Source organism: Populus euphratica, unplaced genomic scaffold (genome assembly GCF_000495115.2).
Source record: "Populus euphratica unplaced genomic scaffold, PopEup_1.0 scaffold1.1, whole genome shotgun sequence".
Lineage (NCBI taxonomy): Eukaryota > Viridiplantae > Streptophyta > Magnoliopsida > Malpighiales > Salicaceae > Populus > Populus euphratica.
Genome location: NW_011499845.1, coordinates 1228580 through 1250419, shown reverse-complemented (window position 1 = coordinate 1250419; position 21840 = coordinate 1228580). Strand labels below are relative to the sequence as shown.

Below are 21840 nucleotides of genomic sequence, written 5' to 3'. Positions count from 1 at the left end.
TTATTTATTAAAATATATATACAGTACAGAATAAAGAATGTAAATCTTTATTTTAAAGATATTATGGTATATTTATAACCCACGAGTCTTGTCTTTTTGTGAGATCTTAAATGTAATCTTATCCTAATAATACTTAATAAGAGATAAATATATCTTACATATATATTAATATTTGAAAGAAATATGATGGGTGCCTGAAGGACTTTTATATACATAAAAAGTATGGGTAAATTACGGTCCAAAATATCACATGTAGTTAAACTCATTGAGATTGAGTTCTTCTCTGAAATTAGATTCAAAGAAGGTTGGTCAATCTCTTAGACGTGTAAAGAGAGGATGATTATTCTATAGAGCATGCCTAAAGAAGAATGGTCATTACCTTGGGTCTTGCATATTTACCATACACACATTACACTAACTATCAAATCTAAGTACCTTGTATTTAGCATGTTTGTCAGACACACATTACATTGGACTCTAGCATGTTTATCATATTTATATTATCTTGAACTTGACTAACTACTAAGTTCAAGTACCTTGAAACTAGCATGTTTGTTAGACACACGTTACCTTAAATCTATGATGTTTTTAGACCCATGTTATCATGGACTTGATTGACTGTCAAGTCCAAGTATATTGGAATTGACATGTTCGCTAGATCCATGTTATATTGGACTTGACTAAATGTCAAACCAAATATCTTAAGTATGGCATGCTTGTTAAACTCAGATTACCTCAAACTTGATTAACTGCTAAATTCAGATGTGTTGAACTTGATGGATGGCCAAATTCAAGTACCTTGGTTTAGCATGTTTGCTAAGCCTACGTTATTGTGGACTTTGATGATTGTCAAGTCCACAAACAATAGGCTTAGCTAACTACCAAGTCCAAGTATCATAAACTTGGCAAGATACCAGATTCAAGTATTCCTTTTAGAATGTTAAAAGAGGATGATCATTCCTTTGGGTCTTCTAAGGGAGGATGTGCATTCTCACATATATGTTAGGGGCTTGGTGTACTGTCAAGCCTAGCGAGCCTGAGTCCCAGAACATTGTCAAGCGTTTGGGTTTGATTGGCGCTAGATCTAGTGTTCCTAGTACTTGGCACAATGCCAAGCTCAATCGCGTCTGAGCTTGACTGGAGTTAGAACTGGCTTGCTAGAGTTTGACACACTGCCAAGCTCGATCATACGATCATAATTGACTCTGACTAACATTAAACCCAATATTTCTGATTCTTGGTACACTATCAAGCTCAATTGCGCCTGACTCTAGCTAATACTAGACCCAACATGCTAGGTTTGGCACATCGTCGTGTCCAATCATGACTGGATCTAGTTAGGGTCAAACCTAGCATTTTTAAGGTTCAAAGCACAATCAAACTCAATTGTGTTTAGTCCTAGATACTACCATATCCACTGTGCTTAATGCTTGGCATATTATCAAGCTTTTAGGACATGCTCATTTTCTTAAATGTATCTTTAAAAAGAAGGATAATAAGAGTTTTTTAAGCACTTAAAAATAGGTTAATCAACATGACCACTCCTTTCTCACGTGGGAAATGCAGGAGGGTGATTTTTGCTTATAGATTCAACTTTAATTTTAGACCAAGAGATAGGGACTGAAGTCAAGTGTGGTGGTGTTTAATTTTAAACCACTCCATTAATGATTTAGATCTTTTAACTAACAACAATATGAAAACTTTCATGAAAACTCAAGTGTAAAAATCGAGTAAAGCTAGCCATCAGCTTGTCACAAAACACTCCGACTCCCTTTCTAGAAAATATTCGTCTCTGTTAACTTTCCAACTGTTTTAGGTCTTCCTTACACCTGGTTGGCTAGATGGAGCAACCGGAGAACAGGAAAGTAGGACGTGAAGCTAAAGAATCAGACGAGGAGGAGAAATGGGTTCATGATTCTTCCGTCGATTATAAGGGAAGAGTTCCTCTTCGAAGTTCAACTGGAGTCTGGACAGCCTCTCTTTTTATCATCAGTAAGTGTAATTTATTTGTTCATGGCAGTGCTATTAAGAAACTTGTTCTTCGGTTTGCTTAAGTACTCAACAGAGCTGAATTCTTTGCAACATATTTCATCTGTGCTTAATTCTAAACACTGTTGCCTTTTTTCATGAAGACTGAAGTCAATGGTCAACTATAGTAGTATTACAACTCTTTCCACGTGGATTCATCTCCACGTTACTAAATAGAAATCTTTGGAGAGCTATGAATTTTTCTGTAGAGACAAGAACTAAAATGTCAAGAATATACTCCCCTAAGAATGAAAGAAAACAAGTTTTATCTCTCTCTTTTTTTTCCCTTAATCAGGGGTTAAACTGATTTTTTTAAAAAAACCAGTTGGTTATATTAAGGATTAACGTTGTAGGATAAGAAGGAACACCTTTTTTTATTTGCAGAGATCCAATGTATCATATAATTAAGGTAGGGAGGGTTAAATTGTTCCATCCTCAATTCGGTAAGTGTGCGCCTTCCTTTGACAAAGGCGCTCCATCCATGAAGAAAGCTACATGAATGTTTTTGTTGTCAAGTTGTGATGAAAAAACTGGTAAGATCTAAGTGGTAAGGTTTTCGCCTTGTAAAATAGTAGTGCCGCAGACTATGTTGATTAAGAATGAAAGTGAAGTGTCGAACAAAAGAATCATAAACCATCCCAGGTAAGAACTCGTCTCAAATCATCAGTGGCCGTCTTGTTTTAACTGTTGTATGTATGTTTATATGTACGCGAATGTGTGTGTATTGATTATGTGAAATTGAGTAAATTTTGATGCAGCAATTGAGTTTAGTGAGAGGCTTAGCAACTTCGGAATAACTGCCAATCTCATCTCATACCTCACCAAAGTGATCCATCAAGACCTCAAAACAGCAGCAAAGAGTGTGAACTATTGGGCAGGAGTAACAACAATGATGCCCTTGTTTGGAGGGTTCCTAGCTGATGCCTACACAGGCCGGTTTTCAATGGTCCTGCTGTCATCCCTCGTATATCTTTTGGTATACATATATGTCATTTCATTTCATTTCCCTTTTTTCTTCTTCTTGTCTTTCCGAACAAGAAAAATTTACTTCGACTCTCGATTAATGCCTCAAGGCCCTTTATAATGTTTGAAAGCGTTAATGTAATGTCCAAACTAGGGTCTGAGCCTCTTGACGATGTCCCAGTTCATTCCAAGTCTACAACCATGCGATGTAGGGGAGTGTGAAAAGGCGAGAAAGATCCATGAAGTGGTTTTTTTCCTTGCTATGTATTCCATCTCCCTTGGAACAGGAGGTCACAAGCCATGCCTCCAGAGCTTCGGTGCTGATCAGTTCGATGATGATCACGCTGAAGAAAGGAAGAAGAAGCTGTCTTACTTCAATTGGTGGAACATTGCACTTTGTTGCGGCCTCGTGCTTGGAGTAACAGTAATAGTTTACATCGAAGACAACATCAGCTGGGGTGTTGCAATCCTTATTCTCACTATTACAATGGCTGTTACTGTAGCAACATTCTATATGGGAAAGCCTTATTACCGATACAGGTTACCAGAAGGGAGTGGTTTGACATCCATGTTGCAGGTTTTGGTTGCAGCTGTAAGGAAGAGAACATTACCTTCTCCTTCTAATCCTGCTCTTCTATATGAAGTCCCCAGTTATAAAATCCAAGGCAGACTTTTAGGACACACAGACAGGCTCACGTAAGAAAATTTTCCTGCGATCCAAGATTCTCTTCCAGCATAGCACGTTAAATTCTTTAGTTAAATATCTAATTACAATGAGCTCCAGCCTTTCCAGTTGAGGATCATGCTCTTTTAAATGTAGACTTCTAGCAAAAGAAAAAAGTCCTCGCACAGAACAGACGTGTTATTATCCTCGTTAAGCGCCAAGTTATCAAACGAAGTTTATTGATTTTCGCTTTTGGTTCACAGGTTTCTAGATAAAGCTGCTGTGCTTGAAGAGGAGGAAGTTTCAAATGAGGTGAAACATAACCCTTGGAGACTAGCAACAGTGACAAAAGTAGAGGAGATGAAGCTTGTTCTGAACATAATTCCTATATGGTTAACTTCATTACCATTTGGATTATGTGTGGTACAAACAGCAACATTCTTTGTTAAACAAGGAGCTACGCTCAACAGAAAGATAGGTCACAATTTTGAGATCCCACCAGCCTCCATTTTCTCTCTCTCGGCCGTCGGGATGATTATCTCTGTGGTCATCTACGACAAAATTCTTGTTCCATTTTTAAGGAGAGCTACTGGCAATGAAAGAGGCATTAGTATCCTCAAAAGAATTGGTAGTGGCATGATTTTTTCCGTAGCATCCATGTCGGTTGCAGCCTTGGTTGAAAGGAAGAGACAAAAGATTGCCGAAGAGGATATTAATGTGCTAGCCGGAGAGAAAAATGTGGAATTGCCAATGAGCGTGTTCTGGCTGGCACCCCAATTCTTGATTCTCGGCCTGGGAGATGGGTTCACTTTGGTTGGCCTGCAAGAGTTTTTTTATGACCAAGTTCCAGATTCAATGAGAAGTTTGGGCATGGCTTTTTTTCTTAGTGTGCTTGGAGCTGGGAACTTTTTAAGTAGCTTTCTAATAACCACCGTGGATCATATTACAGAGAAAGATGGCAAAGGTTGGATTGGCAAGGACCTGAACTCCAGTCGCTTGGACAAATTTTACTGGCTTTTGGCAGCCATCAATTCCGTGAATATATTTGTTTATGTGCTCTTTGCGAGGAGGTATACTTACAAAACTGTGCAGAGAAGGTTGGCTGCGACTAATTTGAACAAGGATGATGGGATGGAGTTGATGCCCTGAATTTATTGGAATGTAAATTGTGTGGAATATGCCAGAAAGACTAAAAATTGTTGCTTGCAACCCGCATTTTTTTTTTTTGGTTATCCATTTGTTCTTGGCGTGTTGAATATTCCCTGAACTTGTAACCGGTAAGAAAATGACGAAAAGATCCATTCCCTATAAGGCATGAGTGTAAGATTTACTGTTGGAAAATAAAAGGGTTTTATAGGCAGGTTAATTAATTTTGACAAAGTCAAGGATGTTATTTAACCTGTAGAGTACGAGTTGTTTAATTTTATTTTAAATTATTTTTCTTTATATTTTCGAATCATTTGATGTATTATATTAAAAATAAATTTGAAAAAATAAAAAAATATTATTTAATATTTTAAATAAAAAAATATTTTAAAAAATTATTATTATTACAAAATCAAACGTGCTCTGCATGTACATAAACTGCTAGAATCATTCTTTCCTTGTTCTAAAAGAACAATTTGAGGAACCAGACATCAAAAGTGAAGCTCAGAGAGATCAGGGGGTTTGTTGGTATACTTGGAGCTTTTCGTTTCAAGGTTTTTTTTTTTTTGTGATTGAGGTTTGTGTAATTGTAAACCTGGGTATAATATGTGGTGTTGAATATTTTTAAATTAAATAAACTAAATAATATAAAAAGATTGAATTTTTACTTTAAAAATAAGTTTTTTAGAACTTTATCCTCCGTTTTGTTTTTTATTGATTTTCTTTATAAAAAAAACTCCAGGCGCATAAAAACATTAAAAAATCAAAAGAAGCTCTTAACAAAAAAACATTAAAAAATCAAAAGAAGCTCTTGTTAACAATTTTTTTTTTTTTTTGTCTAATTAACAACTGAAACATGCTGGAGTCTGAAAACTAGCTTTACATTTTTAGTCCTATGTTATATTTTCTTGCAATTAGATCCCACAAATCAAAATGTTTATTTAAAAAAAAATTAGATTGTCTTCACATGATATAAAGTGGATACCTAATTGGATAAGTCAAACAAGTGGTATGCATATATTTTTTTTTATCCATACTACAATAATCATGAGGATACTAAATGAATATTTATCATTTAAATTGTACTTATACCCACTTTATATGCGACTCATTGTTATCTCTATATCCAAATCATATTTAAAATCATAATTACGTCGTTATAATTTTTATGTTGTGTTTGTAATTTAGTTTTAGCTAGGTTTGAAAATACTTTTTCAAGGTGACTTTCAATTAAAAAAATATTAATTTGATGCCCTTTTTAAAGTTATTTTAGATAATTTTAATATATTAATATTAAAATTTAAAAAAATCATTTAAAAATAAAAATTTTATTCTTTTCTAATCCCAGAATGTATTTTTGTGAAAATATATTGAGCCCGTTCAAACGCCACGCCCACTCACTAGCTACACCTTTTTAGAGCTCCAGCACATAAAGGTCGGTGGTTGGCGACCAAAAGTTTAAGCAATAGGTCATGCCCCGTTTTACCCAATCAAATATGTCTACTGGTAAGAACTTTCTTCCATGCTAAAAAATATCTTACAACTTTAATCGTTGAAAATACTTATTAAATACAGAAATGATTTGATATATAAATCACATGTATAATATATAATACATCCATGTTTTTTCATAAATTTTAAATAAATACATTTTCACCTATTATTTTAATTATTTTAAAAGTTTCATCATTTTAAATGTATTTATAATTACCTAAAATAACACACGATACTATCATTATCATCGACCATTAAAACAAAAAAAATTAAAAAAAAAAGAAGGAAATAACCCATTTACCAAAGGCTCTATAAATATTCACGTAGTAAATAACCTTTTTTTTTTAAAGAGTTGGATGCTCCTTGGACTGGGCATTAAAGGTTTTTCTACATTTTTAAATCCGTCGTCGTTCCATCCTAGGAACATGACAAATGGTATTTGAAAGAAAGAGCGAATGATGTATATCCCATATAGATTTATTTTTTTTATTGGTACTCCAAAGAAAAAAAAATTGTATTTTACATGGAATAAAAAAAATAAAATATTTTCTTATAAAATATACTTAAAACTTCTCTTTAACTTTATAGTTTCTCTAAAAAAAATAGAAGAATAACTCTTAATTTTTTTCAAAAAAATTAACAACTCATATCACTATCTCCATGAAAATCTAAAATAAATAGATGGGGTGATTTTAATAGGTTTTTTTATTCTTTTTTAATCTTATCTTCCTGCATCAAACCACACACCCCCCCCCCCCCCCCCCCCCCCGAACAATTTTTCAGGTCAAGTCGTAGAGTCTGGTCTCTCTGCTACCCCACTGCCACCATTCTGCATGCCGCAGAAAAATTTAATCATTATATCATCACCCGTCCTTCTCTTCATCAATCATCATCACCACCACTTCACTTTCACTTTCGTTGAACTCTCTCTCGCTCAAAAGCATTTCATAGAGTATATATTCATGGCACAAAACTTTGAACACTTCCATGTCCCGCAACAAAACAGAAAAAACAAGCTTCGTGTCACCACTCAAACCAACCAAGAACAGCAAAACCCACCAAACCCATTATTCTCTAGACAGGCTTTGACGAGCCCTTCACAATCTTCTTCGTTCTTTTCACTTCAAACCCTCAAAGACATGAACTACCAGCCCTTATCTAGCCAGGGTTTATCCTTGTCTCTTTCGTTTCAACTCGATAACCAAAGACACAATGCCGTTTCAGTTTCAGGCGATTCCTTGAAGCAGAATGGTGAAATGAAAAGCTCTGTAGTCCCTTTCGGTCCTTTTACTGGCTACGCTTCAATATTGAAGACCTCCAGGTTCTTGAAACCTGCGCAGCAGATTTTGGACGATATTTGTGGTATGATTAATTGTGCGAATGCAAACTTTCCTTTGGATGGTTTGAACGAAAGTGAAATTACGAGAGAAAAAATTGCTTTTTTAAGTGATCGGGTAGATCATCAATGCAAGAATTCAAAGCTAATATTGATGCTGGATGAGGTAAATTTGTTTCACCCTTTAGTACTCTCTATCGTTTCTTTATTTATCTTTTCTTTGGCAGGTTTCGCTGCAGAGCTTAGCTTAATGAACAGAAATTAAAAAAAAAATCTCAGATTCAAATTCATATAACAATTAATCAAAGATTAGCCAAAACTTTCTCTGCTTTCTATACTATCTGTTTATTCAGGAAATATGTTTTGGAGAATCCTCTTTGATTATGTGTATTTCTGTTTGAAAATCATCTAGACTCCCATATTAGCTCGGCTCACTACGTTCTCGTGGTGAAGATTAATTATTGATTTAACTTTTTCTAAAAGAATTAAAAGTTTTAATAAACTGGAGATTACAGACCTAGAAAGATTTAACAATAGTAGATGCCACAAAATATCAATTTTATGTGCATGACCCATGTGAGAATTATTATAAATAAATAACAAGAAGTTGCCCGTGAATTGTCTATAGTAGTACACTATTCATTTCATGGTAAGATAGTAGATAGTCACCAGCCAGGTAAATAGGCTGTGCATTTTTTGATTTTATATTTTGACTCCTCTTTGTATCGAGGACATTTTTGAGGTTGAATTTTTTTTTTTTTTTTGAGAATAGAGTCTAAATCCAGCTATTAATCTGGATCAAGATAATGAAATGGAGGGTGCTTGGGAATATTGCATTGGTGTTACTGCCATCTCTAATTGACTGAGTGAATGATTTGATTGTTGCTGTCAAGGAATCAGTATCTCGGGAAAAGATATTTGAAGTAGTCATGGAAAAAAGATGTCTTGTCTTGTCATATTGAATCAAGTTACTGTTTCTTTCTTGTTCTGTTTTGCATGCTTTATTTTCTTTCAGATTTTGTTCTGCTATCTTTTCTTCTTTAACTGGCATTACTGCACATGGACCAAAATGAGGCATCTTGGATAATTAAGCTGAAACTACAAAAGACCACCACATTGTCATGGCTTTGATAATGGGAAAAGTGTTCTTAATTGGACGAATCTGGTCTTTCTCCACATGCTAGTATGGAGAAAATGGTTTCAAATCGTCCATTTCTTATTTTGGGGGCATGGCAATCGATTTTTTCATACAATATAATCACTGCTCGTGGTTTTCCCCGACTCGATCCTCTTGCAAATAAATTCGAGAGAGAATTTTGTTTTCTTTTGTTTTTGAACCATAAAAATACTAATTGAGGGACAATAAATAGAATTAAGGGTTTGCTTAGTGTGTGTGTGTGTGTGTGTGTATTTGAACCAATTTGTTTAGTGATTTGAAACTGCCTTTTTGTTTTTGTTTTTATTTTTTTTTCTTTGAAGTTAAAAGCAGAAGGTATTTAATACTGCATTTTGAATCACCACAGTAGCGACTGGAGAGTTTTAAGATGAATCTTTGAGAGTGGCATAGATGTGATCACAGATAAAATTAAACGAATGATGCTGCCATCTCGGCCTCAGGTGATCAAAACTAAAATGATAGTAACAACTTCTGGGACGGGATGGTTTTGCTGCATAATCACGTATACTTCTTACTGTGAAGTTCTCAGATGTTATCCATTAGCTAATGGCTCTGCTTTATTTTTCCTTTGAATGTAACTACCAGCTAACAATCTTTATGAATTTCAGATTTGGACTTAATTTGGTTCCTTTTCAATCTCCATTAGGTATACAGGAGATACAAACTATATTGCCAACAAATGCAGTCAGTTGTTGCATCATTTGAAACTGTTGCTGGTCTTGGAAATGCAGCTCCTTATGTTTGTTATGCAGTCAAAATTGTTTTGAAGCACTTTACTAGCTTGAAGAATGCCCTTTTGGATAAAATTCAGTTCACAGGAAAAAACTTTGATGATAGCAGTGTCACTAAGGAAAAAAATCCTAGACATGGAACAACTGAACAAGGCCTTAGAAACCAAAATCCAACTCTGAACTTGAACTTCATTCAACATCCTGTTTGGCGATCTCAAAGAGGACTTCCTGATCATGCTGTCGCTGTGCTTAAGACATGGTTGTTTGAACACTTTCTACACCCGTAAGTGTTTGAAGAACTCCAGGAGCTCTTTTACTATGCAAGAATCTTGGCTTCTAAATACTGATGTTTATTTAAGTGGTTTTTAAACTTTCCAGCTACCCTACAGACTCGGAAAAGCAAGCCTTGGCTCAGCAGACAGGTCTATCGAGGACTCAGGTGTGCCTTTTCCACTTCATATCTTGTTTTTTTAACATTGTTCTAATCACTGGATTTTTACACCCTGAGAATTATTGTCTTCGGATATGCCTTAAAGAATGTCTATGTTTATGCATGAATGTTTATTTTAAGCTGGATGGGTGTTCATATGACCGCCTATTTCTTGTCATGGGCTGTTCTGTGGCAACAAGAATCAACCTAAAAGACAACAATGTTAGTTAATATAGCTTCAATCTCTGTCCATGCAGGTTTCTAATTGGTTTATAAACGCAAGAGTTAGACTTTGGAAGCCAATGGTGGAAGAAGTACACATGCTTGAATCACAGCAAACTCAAGCCCCATTTGACACGGTCAGTCAGAGTGCCAACATTGCATCTGACTTGCCTCTTGAGAAACAGCCCCGGTCAACTCAACTCCAGAACGCATACCAAACTAAACGCCTCCGAAATGAACTTCCTGATGTATCTAAGCAGAGACAGGAGCAAAGAAATATTTGTGTCAACAATTTGTCAGGTAATTACCACTCTGCTGGTGTTAGTGGAAGCAAAGGTGTTTCATTGGCATTGGGTCTTCCACAGAATAATCGCACTGATCAATCGTGGCCTCTCCCTATGAGCATACCTCACCATGTCAACCTGGAAATGATTAACATGATGGATTCAGCTCCAGGAACAGCTTTTGAACTACAAAAGCAGCATTTTGAGAAAGACTAGAGGAGTCAGATGCTGCATCGGCTGCAAGCTGAAGTTTGCTTCGTTGTGCCTGAATATAATGGACTGTCCGTGATGTAATAATATGAATCAGGCAACCTCTTTTTATCAAGTGATCAGTAGAGTAGGAAATGTTCGGTACACAAGATCAACTGTTGCTTTTTGATATTTGCATTAGATTTCTTTGAACTTTCAGTCATTTTCACAGTTCCTAGTGGAGCATTCATGCACAAATTTTTCAAGTAGCTCGGTGCCATGTCCATTGGTGGATGAAGGTGATTAAGGTGACAAGCATCCATCATTGCCCAAAACCAGCACATTATTTGTCTAGCCGATGTATTCGAATAAAAGAAAATGAGGGGATGGTTAATTTGGATAGGAATGGCGCATGGAAGAAGAAAATGAACTTCGGGTCATTTTCATGACAGAATGCTGCTGGTCTTCTTTTCCGCCAATTGCAAATACAGGATGATGGCCTCAACGTTCTACATTTCTACACGGTCACGTGACCGCACTTGCTGTCAAATTTGTTAGAAGGAATAAAAAAAGATTAAGAACCGTCTCCTGACAGGTGAAAATTCAGGGTGATTTTAACTAGTTAACGTATGTGCTGTTGTTTAATTGTTGATATAAACCTTTGAAGAAAGTGAGTTTACACAATTTAGGTAATTAATCCCGAGAATAAGATTAATAAAATCATGAATGCATTGGTCGAAGTAAAATACTACCATTATATTTAATTTCGCTGCCGAGTTCTGACATAGAATTATGAAGAAATCTTTTATGAATGCGTTCTTCTCAGAGTGTCGGTGCACAACCAGAAGATATTTGGAAGCGAGTATCGGTGTTTTAAATTTTTTTATTTTTTTAATTTTAATTTTTTTTAATGTATTGATGCTAATAATAAATTTTAAAAAATAAAAATATATTATTTTAATATATTTATAATTAAAAAATACTTTAAAAAATAACAACTATTATTATCACAAACACCCCACTTAATTTGTTTATATGTCTTTAAAACACTTTAAGAGTGTTTAAGTGTACATTGAAGTTATTTTTTAAAAAAATTAATTTTTTATTTTAAATTAATTTTTTAAATATTTTTTAAGTAGTTTTAATGGGTTAATGTTAAAATAAATTTTTTAATATATATATATATTATTTTAATATATTTTTTAGAAAAAAACCTTTAAAATATAATATATATCACACTTCCGATCAGGCCCCAAGCAAGAACTAAAAAACGATGTGTGACTGATTTGTTGAATTGTGAAAAATTGGGGAGCAAACTGACAAAGCAGCCAGCAAGGAAATTGTAGTGTGATTTACAAGAGCACCGATAAATCACATGCGTGGAATTTGGTCGGTGAAATATTTTGCAAGCAAGAAAAACAATTAAATAGTTACAGGAGGGAAAGCCACGCGTCAGTTTTTCAATGGAACAATGATTAACTGACCACGCTAAGCCCTCACATCTGTCAAATGGCTGGATTTACGGCTAAAGACATTGAAGCTTAAACTTGCAAGAATATTCGATACCCCATAAATTAAATCCTTATTATTCCATCAACATCGAAAAACTTCAATACTTTCCATTCTACCCTATCATCATAAAATCAGTTCACGTCAGCCAATTAAATTGCATCATCAAAATAAAAAGTCAACAATCAGACATTCACTATGGTGCTGTAATATATCAGCGGCTAAAACTGTCGTGCTGTGATAAAACTGAGTGCAGGCGGAAACGAAACAAAACTAAAACGACGTAGCTTTGATGTCGCGGCGACTGTTTGATAAATTTAAAAACGAGTGCGTCTAATTTTGGAGTCTCTTTAAAGGTGTACACCACTTGTTTTTCTCAAAAACGGAGAGCACAGCAAAGGTAAAGAAGGGCCCTTGAGCTTTAGCTTTACAACAACAAGAAGAAGCTATCTCGAGGGTTGCGGGAAAGATTTTCTTGTTTCTTTTCAGAAATAATTATGGGTTTCAATTTTTGTGTTGATTAGTGAAGTAAAGTTGGGTTCTTTTTTAGGGAAAAAGAAGTTGGGTTTTTGATGTTTGAGATAAAGATCCAATTTTGAAGGGAGAAAGGGAGTTATCGAGGGATGCAGACAGAGGCAAGAGTGGGAGTGGTAGTAGAGGGAGGACCAAGGGCTCTAAATTCACAGCCGAAACAGCACAAGCCATTGCAGCAACAGTATCAGCAATCACAGATCGGGACAATTTCGCAGCTTGTAGCTGGTGGAGTTGCGGGTGCACTAAGCAAGACTTGCACTGCACCTCTTGCACGCCTCACTATACTCTTTCAGGTTAGTTTTTCCCATTTTAGTATTTCTCTTTGTTTTCTTTGTGCTGGTTGTTAAGCTGTTTGATGTTGTTAATTGAGTTTCTGTGTTATTGTATGATGGGTTTGATTGTATTTGTGCTGAGGAATGTTGGTTCTTTGGATTAAGGATGCGGTTTTTGTCCATCAGCGGTTGCATCTACTTTAATTGAATTGGTAAAGCAAACTATTATGGATTTTATTGGACTACTACCAATTAAGGATTTGGAAATTTTGGATTAGCATCTATGGAATGATGAAAATTGTTGGTGACGCTGTACATTGTGTTGGGCATCATTTTTATGTGGCGTTATCTTTGTAGGTGCAAGGCATGCACTCAGATGTTGCGACATTGAGGAAAGCTAGCATATGGCATGAGGCTTCCCGAGTTATCAGAGAGGAAGGATTTAGAGCTCTTTGGAAAGGGAATCTTGTTACAATTGCTCATCGGCTACCTTACTCGTCTGTCAATTTCTATGCATACGAGCGCTACAAACAGGTTTGCATAAACACTGTATGAATCATTTTTGTTCTGTAGTTCTAAACCACCTCCAATTTAGTTTTTGTGCCTCTATGTCCTAGTAGCTTGATTTTGATTATGTATAGTTGCTATGTAGTTTCTACATATGATTCCTGGCCTGGAAATCCATAGAGAAAGTGCAGGTGTAAACCTGTTCGTCCATTTTGTTGGTGGTGGTTTGGCAGGAATAACAGCAGCATCTGCTACATATCCATTGGATCTTGTGAGGACACGCCTTGCAGCTCAGGTATAGCCTTGGGAAGATAATTTTGCTATGACTATCTTCCATTATGCATCGAAGTATGTTCTCCTCATTTGCTCCTGTCTTTGAGCACGTCAATGTGAGGTTTTATGAGTAGAATGCCAAGCATTTTTTGTGCCTCCTATGCAGTCATATTTTTCTTTTGTAATCAAACACTAGATGTGCATCTAAACATATTCATAAGTTTCATATTTAAACCCTTGGCTGATGGGGCATGCCCTCTGTTTGTAGTCATGGTATTTGTTGTTGACCTCTTTTGAAGATCAAGAAGTTCCAACATTTAGACCATTGTTAATTTTGACTGTCATCAACTTGAGTAACCAAAACAAGTAGTTGTCTGAAGATTAGTTTTTTGCTCGTGTTATACTGGTTGCATGGTAAAATGTAGTGGGCACTATAAAGTGTAAATTTAACGCGTGCCACTGATGTGGAGCTCTACCTTTGTCGCTTTTCATGGTCAAAATTCAATTAATGTTGACTCTCTGTTTCTGAATAATAGAAAAGGATCGTTTCTATTGGTTTGTTTTATTCAGTTCATATCACTTAGTCTGTGATTTATGGTAATTCATCTCTTGACTAGGATTGTAGTTGTTGCCCATGGATTTCTTCCTTTAAGCAGATGATCGTAGTTATGACTTGTGTTAATGATTTATATTCTCAATTAGTTTATATCTAGAGTGCAATGTCATTTTCCAATTTTGTATTTTCTGCTTTTAAACTTGTTGTGTGACTGGTATCGTGTGAAAGCTGCTTCTTCATTAATTCTTGTAGTTTCCTATTTTGTAGACAAATGTGATCTATTACAGAGGTATTTGGCATGCCTTGCAAACAATTAGCAGAGAAGAGGGTGTTTTTGGCCTCTACAAGGGACTTGGAGCCACCCTTTTGGTGTGTTTCTATTGGTTATGATCAGATCAGAATTTATGCTTGATGGTTCCAACATTTTGATTTGTGGTTAACTGTGATTGAACATTAATGTAGGGTGTTGGACCCAGTATAGCTATCAATTTTTCAGTCTATGAGAGCTTACGATCTTTTTGGCAGTCCCGCAGGTAAGCTCACCTGTTGATTCAGCAGTATGATCTCACTTGTTTCTTCAAGCCATGCTATGTGCAATTTGTATGTCCAATTAAGTCAATTTTTTTCCTAAATCAAACCAGGCCCCATGATTCTACTGTTGCTGTGAGTTTGGCTTGTGGTAGTCTTTCAGGCATTGCATCTTCAACAGGTAGTGCTGAAACCTGCTAAATGAATGCTCTTTTCAAAATTTAGATTTTTTTTGTTACACAAGTGAGGCATGGCTTTTGTTGAAGCCCAGGTTTTTTTTCAACTATAATGCATGGTTCTAGTATTCTCTCCTGTGCTGTTATTGCTCACATATTCATGGTGTAGGTGTCCTTTTTTTCATCCATACATCTTCAATGGTTGGCCATTTTGTATGATCTTTGTTTCCTATCTTCCCATAAAACACAGGATCGGGAGATGTTAAGGTCACCTTATCATTTTCACTTCTCCCAGAACTTCCCTGGCTGTGCCAAATTTTTATTAGTAGATAAGCAGTGTTGAATAAAGCTTTTGGTTGAACTGCTTAACTTTTTTGATTGGAATATTGCAATATCTAATCAGAAGTTAATACGTGTAGCTGTTTGCATGCAGTGAAGCAGGGTGTGTTGCAGGCTTTGAATTAAGTATCTAAACAGACTGACCCCTAGAACCAGAGACCAGACGGCATTGTTTTATAACTTGCATTTGAAATTTTAGCAAGGAAGTCAATAAAAATATGTTTTTTTTGCCATTCATCTAAGATTATTTTCTATGTGAGAAACTTTCCTGCATTAACCTTATCTCTCAAACATTTCTTTGATAACTTTTCTCCCCAAGCATTGCAGTTGATTGCATAATAGAATGGCACTTCTCCCAGGTGAACTAGTGCTGTTCTCTCAGTTACCAGTTGTGAGAGGTATCCTCGTTGAGGCATGCTTCTCACCTAGGCTTCCTTTGCCGACTGTAACAATGGTTATTGGAATCCTTAAGCCTCGTGATTCAGTTGTCAGGACACTGTCTATTGGTTTCTATCAGATATGCATGTTGCCGATTTTCTTTTCCCCTTTGATTTATCAACAAAGACTAGTGAAAGTTTTTTAAAAGTAGTGGTCATGCACGTGCATCATGTGTGCTCAAAGTTTAAATTGATAGTGCAAGCTGTTTGAATTTTTTTTTTCTTGTATTAAATACCTTGCAACACATTGTTGTCCTTTCTAATGCTTCTATTTTCTTTTCCTGCATGATTGATTTTTCCAATTATGAATGAAGAAAAAAAAATGAACATACGAGACTCAAGAGGTTCTCATGATGTTTGATAAAATCTGATACTAGTAAAAAGCATGTCTTATTGTGTACGGATAATGTTTTTTTTTTTGTCCCCTATCGTTCTTGGAATATGCAGCAACATTTCCGCTTGATCTTGTGAGACGAAGGAAGCAATTGGAAGGAGCAGGTGGACGGGCTCCTGTTTATACCACAGGTCTTCTTGGTATATTCAAGCAAATAATCCAGACTGAGGGTTTCCGGGGTCTATACAGAGGCATTATGCCTGAATACTACAAGGTTGTGCCTGGTGTCAGTATCTGTTTTACAACATATGAGACTCTAAAATTGCTTTTGGCAGATGTTACTCCCACGTTATAAATGTCTCTGAACATCGTCTCCTGAAGTTTGCTGGGCGTAAGAAGGGATGGGTGGTTGAATTATCACGTAGCGGAATCCTCCCATCTTATTTCTTGGATTTTTTCATGGTGCATAATTTTGTTATGCTATCATTAGAATGCATTTTTCCATGTAGATATGCTAAAACCTAAATCAGATTTCAAGTGTACTCATCATAGTTCCCACAGTTCTAAAAGAAAGCAAAACTAACGGTGATCACATTTTTTATTTTCAGTAGTCTAGCTCGTCATTCCCTTTATCTTCTGCTATGCTTTCATTCGCTGCTATTTTTAACGGATCAGGCTTGGGACATTTGCAGTTCACATCTTATTAGTTTGAGGGATTTTATGGCGATTATCACAGCTGCTGTCGCCTTCTTTGATGCAGCTGCTCTTTCAGCTTGTCTTAACTACATGTTGTATTTCGCTTCAAGAATGTCAAGTCGGTGTCGAGTTCAGGCATCGTTGTCATTGTAATTGTAACCAGTTTTCTTGTAATGTCATTGGATTGGATGGAACCAAACAGCCATCATAATTCTCTCATTTTCAAGCGTTTTCACCTATGCGATGCCCTGTTGCTCGCTTGAAGTATGGTTGTAGCTTTTGATTGAGCATGTTTGGGAATGGATAGTAACTGTTGTTGTTTTTAAAAATATTTTTATTCAGAAATATGTTAAAATTATATTTTTTTTATTTTAAAAAAGTTATTTTTGATATTTATGTATTAAAATGATTTAAAAATATTAAAAAATATATTAATTTAAAACAAATAAAAAATTAAATATTTTTAAATATTTTCAGAGACTATTGAAAAGCAAAAACCAAAAATTGAAAATGCTTGTTAACATGTGGTTCATAGTGATTATATATTAAAATTTAAAATTGTTCTAAACATATTGATAAAATATGATAACACATTATTTTACTAATAAAAAGTAAAAAACAAAAAATGAACAAAAGGTTCAAAAAGGCTATCATCTAGGGCTAGTGTTTCGAGTGTGAGGTCTATGTTGTTCCCTGTTTACCATTCAGAGCATTCTGGTGACTCTTGGCGGTTTGAGGGTTTTATGATCCCAGTATCCAAATAACTAGTAAGTTGCTGTACAAACAATTGGTTAGATTGATATGTTTGTATATTGTTTTCATAACAAATTTATGTTATAACTTGGTTTGGCTTGTGTATACGAGCTGAGTATCTTGGTTCGACCCATTAGATTAGTAAAACTTGTAGTTATTAAGATAAACAAGAAATATATTTAAAAAAATTATGTTGATATGAAAAAAAAAATCAAAACAACTATATTTTAAATTCAATAACAATATTGCTAAGGAATCTTTTTAGACCCATACAATTACTTTTACATTTAAGAAATTTTTGGTCCCCCATGCCATGTACATAACAATCAATCCATGGCTGCTAAATACATTATAAATATGTTTATTTTTGAATTTCTAAATTGTTTTTAAAAAAATATTTTTTTTCTTCAAATAAATGTTTTATTTGTGTTTATAAATTATTTTGGTGTGTTAATATTACAAATGAATTTTAAAAATATTTTTTTAAAAAAAAAAAAAAAAACTTCGTTCAACAGATGGTATCACAGTACAAACGAACTTTATACGATGCCTTCTGTTATTTTGAGCAAAGAAACGTTCAGAATGCCATCGAACCTTGTGCTCCGAAGAAGAGCTTAATTGGTGATTGGCACGGAAAAGGGTGGGGGAAAGACCCAATCCTGTCAGCAGAAATTCGCGTCCTCGGGGAAAGAAACAGTATCAGGTGCTGCACTATCTATAACCCATAATCCGCAAACTCTAGTCATTCGACGCTAGTCGCATAAATGCTCACTTTCATTATTAATAGCTTGTTGAGATAAAATATATATATAAAAAAAAATTAATATATATATATATATAAACACGACATTAAATATGCACTCAGTGAATGAATTTGTTTTTCATTCAAAAAATACTTTTGAAAATTTTTAATTTTTTTAAAAAATATTTTTTTATAATTTTGGATAGTTTTTATATTCGAATGTAAAAAAATATTTAAAAAATAATATATTTTTAAAAGCACTTTAAAAATTTACTAAAACAATTTTAAAATCTAATAGCTTTGTGACTTGTTTAGTATTGTGATGGGAATTTTTTTAAAAAATAATTTTTATTTATAAATATATTGAAATAATATTTAAAAAAATATTATTTTATATTAACATATTAAAATAATCTAAAAATATATAAAAATATAAAATATAAAAAATTATTTAAAAAAATACTTTCAAAAGGACAAAAATAAACTGCAAGTCTCGCTCTGAACAAGAAGAATGATGATCCAGACATATTCTAGCTAGCTCATCCTCACATCACCGACCCATAGGCCAAGCAATAATTATTCATGCAGGACTTTCGCCATGGTCTGTGACGCCAGCAAATATGTGTTTAGCAATGCGTGGAATGTTTTTTAATTTAAAAAAAAAACATTAAAAAATATAAAATATAAAATATATTTAGAACGTAACATATTAAAATTATTAAAAAACATTCTCGTAAAGCTTTGTAAGAAAGATTAGGAAGATTCTGTACATACCGGCCATAACTGCTTTTGTTGCCCAGCAATCACTTTAATCGCGTCGGAAGAAGAGTGAAGGGCAATCAAATCAATAACACAGCACAAACTTTCTGTTTTGGATGGTAGTTGGTTGTAACAGTAGGAGTGATGTTGTAAGTCACGATGAAATTGTCGTCTGAACAAGATAACGGTGGGGGAGCGGGCAGTGTTTATGGTTGTATTTGTGAAGCAGTCATTATTGTAAGCCCAGCCCGGCCTGTAGATCCAACAAAATTTATATTTTTAAAAATTAACTTGATTTAATTTATTTTATTATTTTATTATTTGATATTAGATTATTGGATTTGAATTTTTTATTTTTTATGTTTTTATAAATTATCTCAAATAACAAGTTAATCAAGTTAATCTGATTTTTTTTTAATTATCATTTGAAGATCTTATTTATATTAAAAAATTAACCCACTCCTGGTATGGTATTTACATAAAAAATATATACTAAATATAATAGTAAATCTAAGTCCAGTCTTTTAAAAATATTCTTTCCTCGTCCTTAATTTTGAGAGGGGGATTTTTTTTTTGTCATTCCTCTGTTTTAAAATTCAATACTAATCTAGTTTTTTTTTTTTACTAGAAAGTAATTTTCTTTTAAAAAGTGAATTTTTAGAATAGTGAATTATTTTTAATATTAAGTAGTGTCATGAAAAATAAGTTGGAAAAATATTTTTTGATATTTGGTTATGTCATAGAAAATAAACTGAAAAATAACTTATTGATATTTTTTTAAGTTTATTAAAATAACAAGGATCAAACTTTACAGATTAAAAAATTAAATGAGAATAAAATTGAAAAAAAACTAATTTCATAAATTATCCCAGATAAAATAAAAAATAATCAAAATAATAAAGATCAGATCTACCAAGTAAAAAAAATTATAAGATGATAAAATTAAAATAATAATAATTCAATTTCATAAATCATTTCGAATAAAATAAATAGCAATCGGGAGAGTTATGACAAAACTTGATAAATAAAAACATTTCAATTAAAAAAATAATAAGAGAAAAATAAACAACAATCATAAAAAATAAAAATCAAAGTTAATATAAAAATCAAATTCCAAGGGGTAAAATTAAAATAAGAATATTCAAAACAAAATTTATAACAATAAAAAAATTAAGGACCAAATTTGTTATAATTAACAAATAACATGATATTTCTAAATTTTTTATAACTTCTGGAAAGTATTTTTCACTAAAAATAAAAGAAAAATACTTTTTTGAAAACCAAGTCAAATTTTCTTTTGATTGAAAGTGTTTTTTGTTAACTAATTTTTACAATAGCAAACAAACACAAAAAAAAAAAGTAATTTTTAATAAATGACTTTCTGCAACATAAACATGATCAAAAATCTTTCTCCTCTTGCACTAACATTTCAAATCACAAAATGTAATATTATTTTGCATGTATATAATTTCATTTAATCTAAATATGGATTTTATATCTACTTTAATGTGTAAAATCTTAAACATATGAAAGAGATCCTTGATATCTCATCTCTTAATGTCTTTCATATTTTTAACACTTCATTCTTAAATTTTACTTTTTTAATATCTGCAATCTAAAATCATATATCGATACAAATATAAATCATTTAAATCTCATGGTTAATCATTTAGGGCAAAAATTAACCTTAGAAAGGTCATGATTGATGAAGAGACCAATGAGGGATAAAGACAAATGTGTCATTTAGATCTGACATTTGGGTTTTTACCATCCTCGCAGCCCATCTAGCCCTTGACTTTTATCCTAAATTATTAATTTTGCCACCATCCCATAAAAGAAAAAATTCCACCGAAAAACATTCAAATGACGCCGTCTTTTATACTTGTAAGGGAATAGATAATGACTAGATTGATTTGTCACGCTTCATTGAATGCCAGATCAATTTTTTTGAAGTGTAAAAAAATAATGCTAAAATGCTATCATTGTATTTTATATATAAAAAAAATGGCTTAGCATAATAGAAAGAGAATTTAAAAAAAATTTGTCAAACCTCGTGAATCAATATGTATAATGGTGAAATAAAAAAATTAATAAAAAATATTAAAAAACACACATCAACAAAACTAAGCGAGGTTGTCAAAACCAACAAATGGTATCATACGGAAAAGATAATTCAATAAAAGAAAAAACATATATATAACAAAGTTTAATTTTTAAAATAATTGAATTTTAAATGATAAAGTAAAAAAAGATTAAAAAAATATTGTTTAAAAGAACTCAGGACACCCAGATAAACCGTTTACTCGTGTCATGAGATAAAGATAACTCCGTTAAAAATAAAACTAAAAAAACAATGAAGTTTATTTAAAAAAAAACAAATAATTTTGAATGATGTAGCTAGGAAAGAAAATGATGTCGGTCAGTGTTGACTTTTCAAAACCATGACCTCAGGTAATGATTAAATTGGAAGCATTACATCTATAAAGCATTTATTTCAAAACCTTACTTGACTGGATAGGTTGACTCATGTTTCAGGTGACCCTTGCCTTAGATCAACACAAGTTCTAAGAAACTGGATGAGAATTGATTCAGTGTAATACGATAAAAAACCTTGGATGACCAAAATTTTGGTTAACTCGAGAAAAATATAGTAAGAACATGTTTACTGTTTCTCTCTCTCTCTGTTTTTTTTTTTTAAAAAGAAAGATGATATTATTTTCATTATTTTTATAAAACAAAAGGATTCGATTGACTTGGGTTA

General features: G+C 33.4%; 3 protein-coding genes across 6 annotated transcripts; all 3 read left to right on the top strand.

Annotated features, from left to right (window-relative positions):
* The first annotated feature begins 1712 nt into the window (after positions 1–1712).
* On the top strand, positions 1713–5053 carry LOC105134262 (protein NRT1/ PTR FAMILY 5.6-like). Of its 2 annotated transcripts, XM_011038716.1 has the most exons (5): positions 1713–1992; positions 2787–3004; positions 3146–3687; positions 3919–4822; positions 4864–5053. In XM_011038716.1, the coding sequence occupies exons 1-4, from the start codon at positions 1842–1844 to the stop codon at positions 4802–4804; spliced, it is 1797 nt and encodes a 598-aa protein (XP_011037018.1). In that variant the 5' UTR covers positions 1713–1841; the 3' UTR covers positions 4805–4822; positions 4864–5053. The 2 variants fall into 2 exon arrangements, with proteins under 2 accessions (XP_011037018.1, XP_011036947.1); XM_011038645.1 differs by having other exon boundaries at positions 3919–5053.
* A 2063-nt stretch (positions 5054–7116) lies between these two features.
* Positions 7117–10895, top strand: LOC105134178 (BEL1-like homeodomain protein 9). Its single transcript, XM_011038535.1, has 4 exons — positions 7117–7797; positions 9455–9822; positions 9918–9978; positions 10227–10895. The coding sequence occupies exons 1-4, from the start codon at positions 7129–7131 to the stop codon at positions 10689–10691; spliced, it is 1563 nt and encodes a 520-aa protein (XP_011036837.1). The 5' UTR covers positions 7117–7128; the 3' UTR covers positions 10692–10895.
* Positions 10896–12490: 1595 nt separating this feature from the next.
* On the top strand, positions 12491–16740 carry LOC105134002 (mitochondrial substrate carrier family protein B-like). 3 transcript variants are annotated; one of them, XM_011038341.1, is made up of 8 exons: positions 12491–12573; positions 12724–13000; positions 13337–13528; positions 13632–13781; positions 14583–14684; positions 14778–14848; positions 14957–15024; positions 16243–16739. In XM_011038341.1, exons 2-8 carry the CDS (start codon positions 12797–12799, stop codon positions 16482–16484), a joined length of 1029 nt encoding a protein of 342 aa, XP_011036643.1. In that variant the 5' UTR covers positions 12491–12573; positions 12724–12796; the 3' UTR covers positions 16485–16739. The 3 variants fall into 3 exon arrangements, with proteins under 3 accessions (XP_011036643.1, XP_011036560.1, XP_011036718.1); XM_011038258.1 differs by lacking the exon at positions 12491–12573 and having other exon boundaries at positions 12580–13000; positions 16243–16740; XM_011038416.1 differs by lacking the exon at positions 12491–12573 and having other exon boundaries at positions 12580–13000; positions 13337–13513.
* The last annotated feature ends 5100 nt before the right edge of the window (positions 16741–21840 follow it).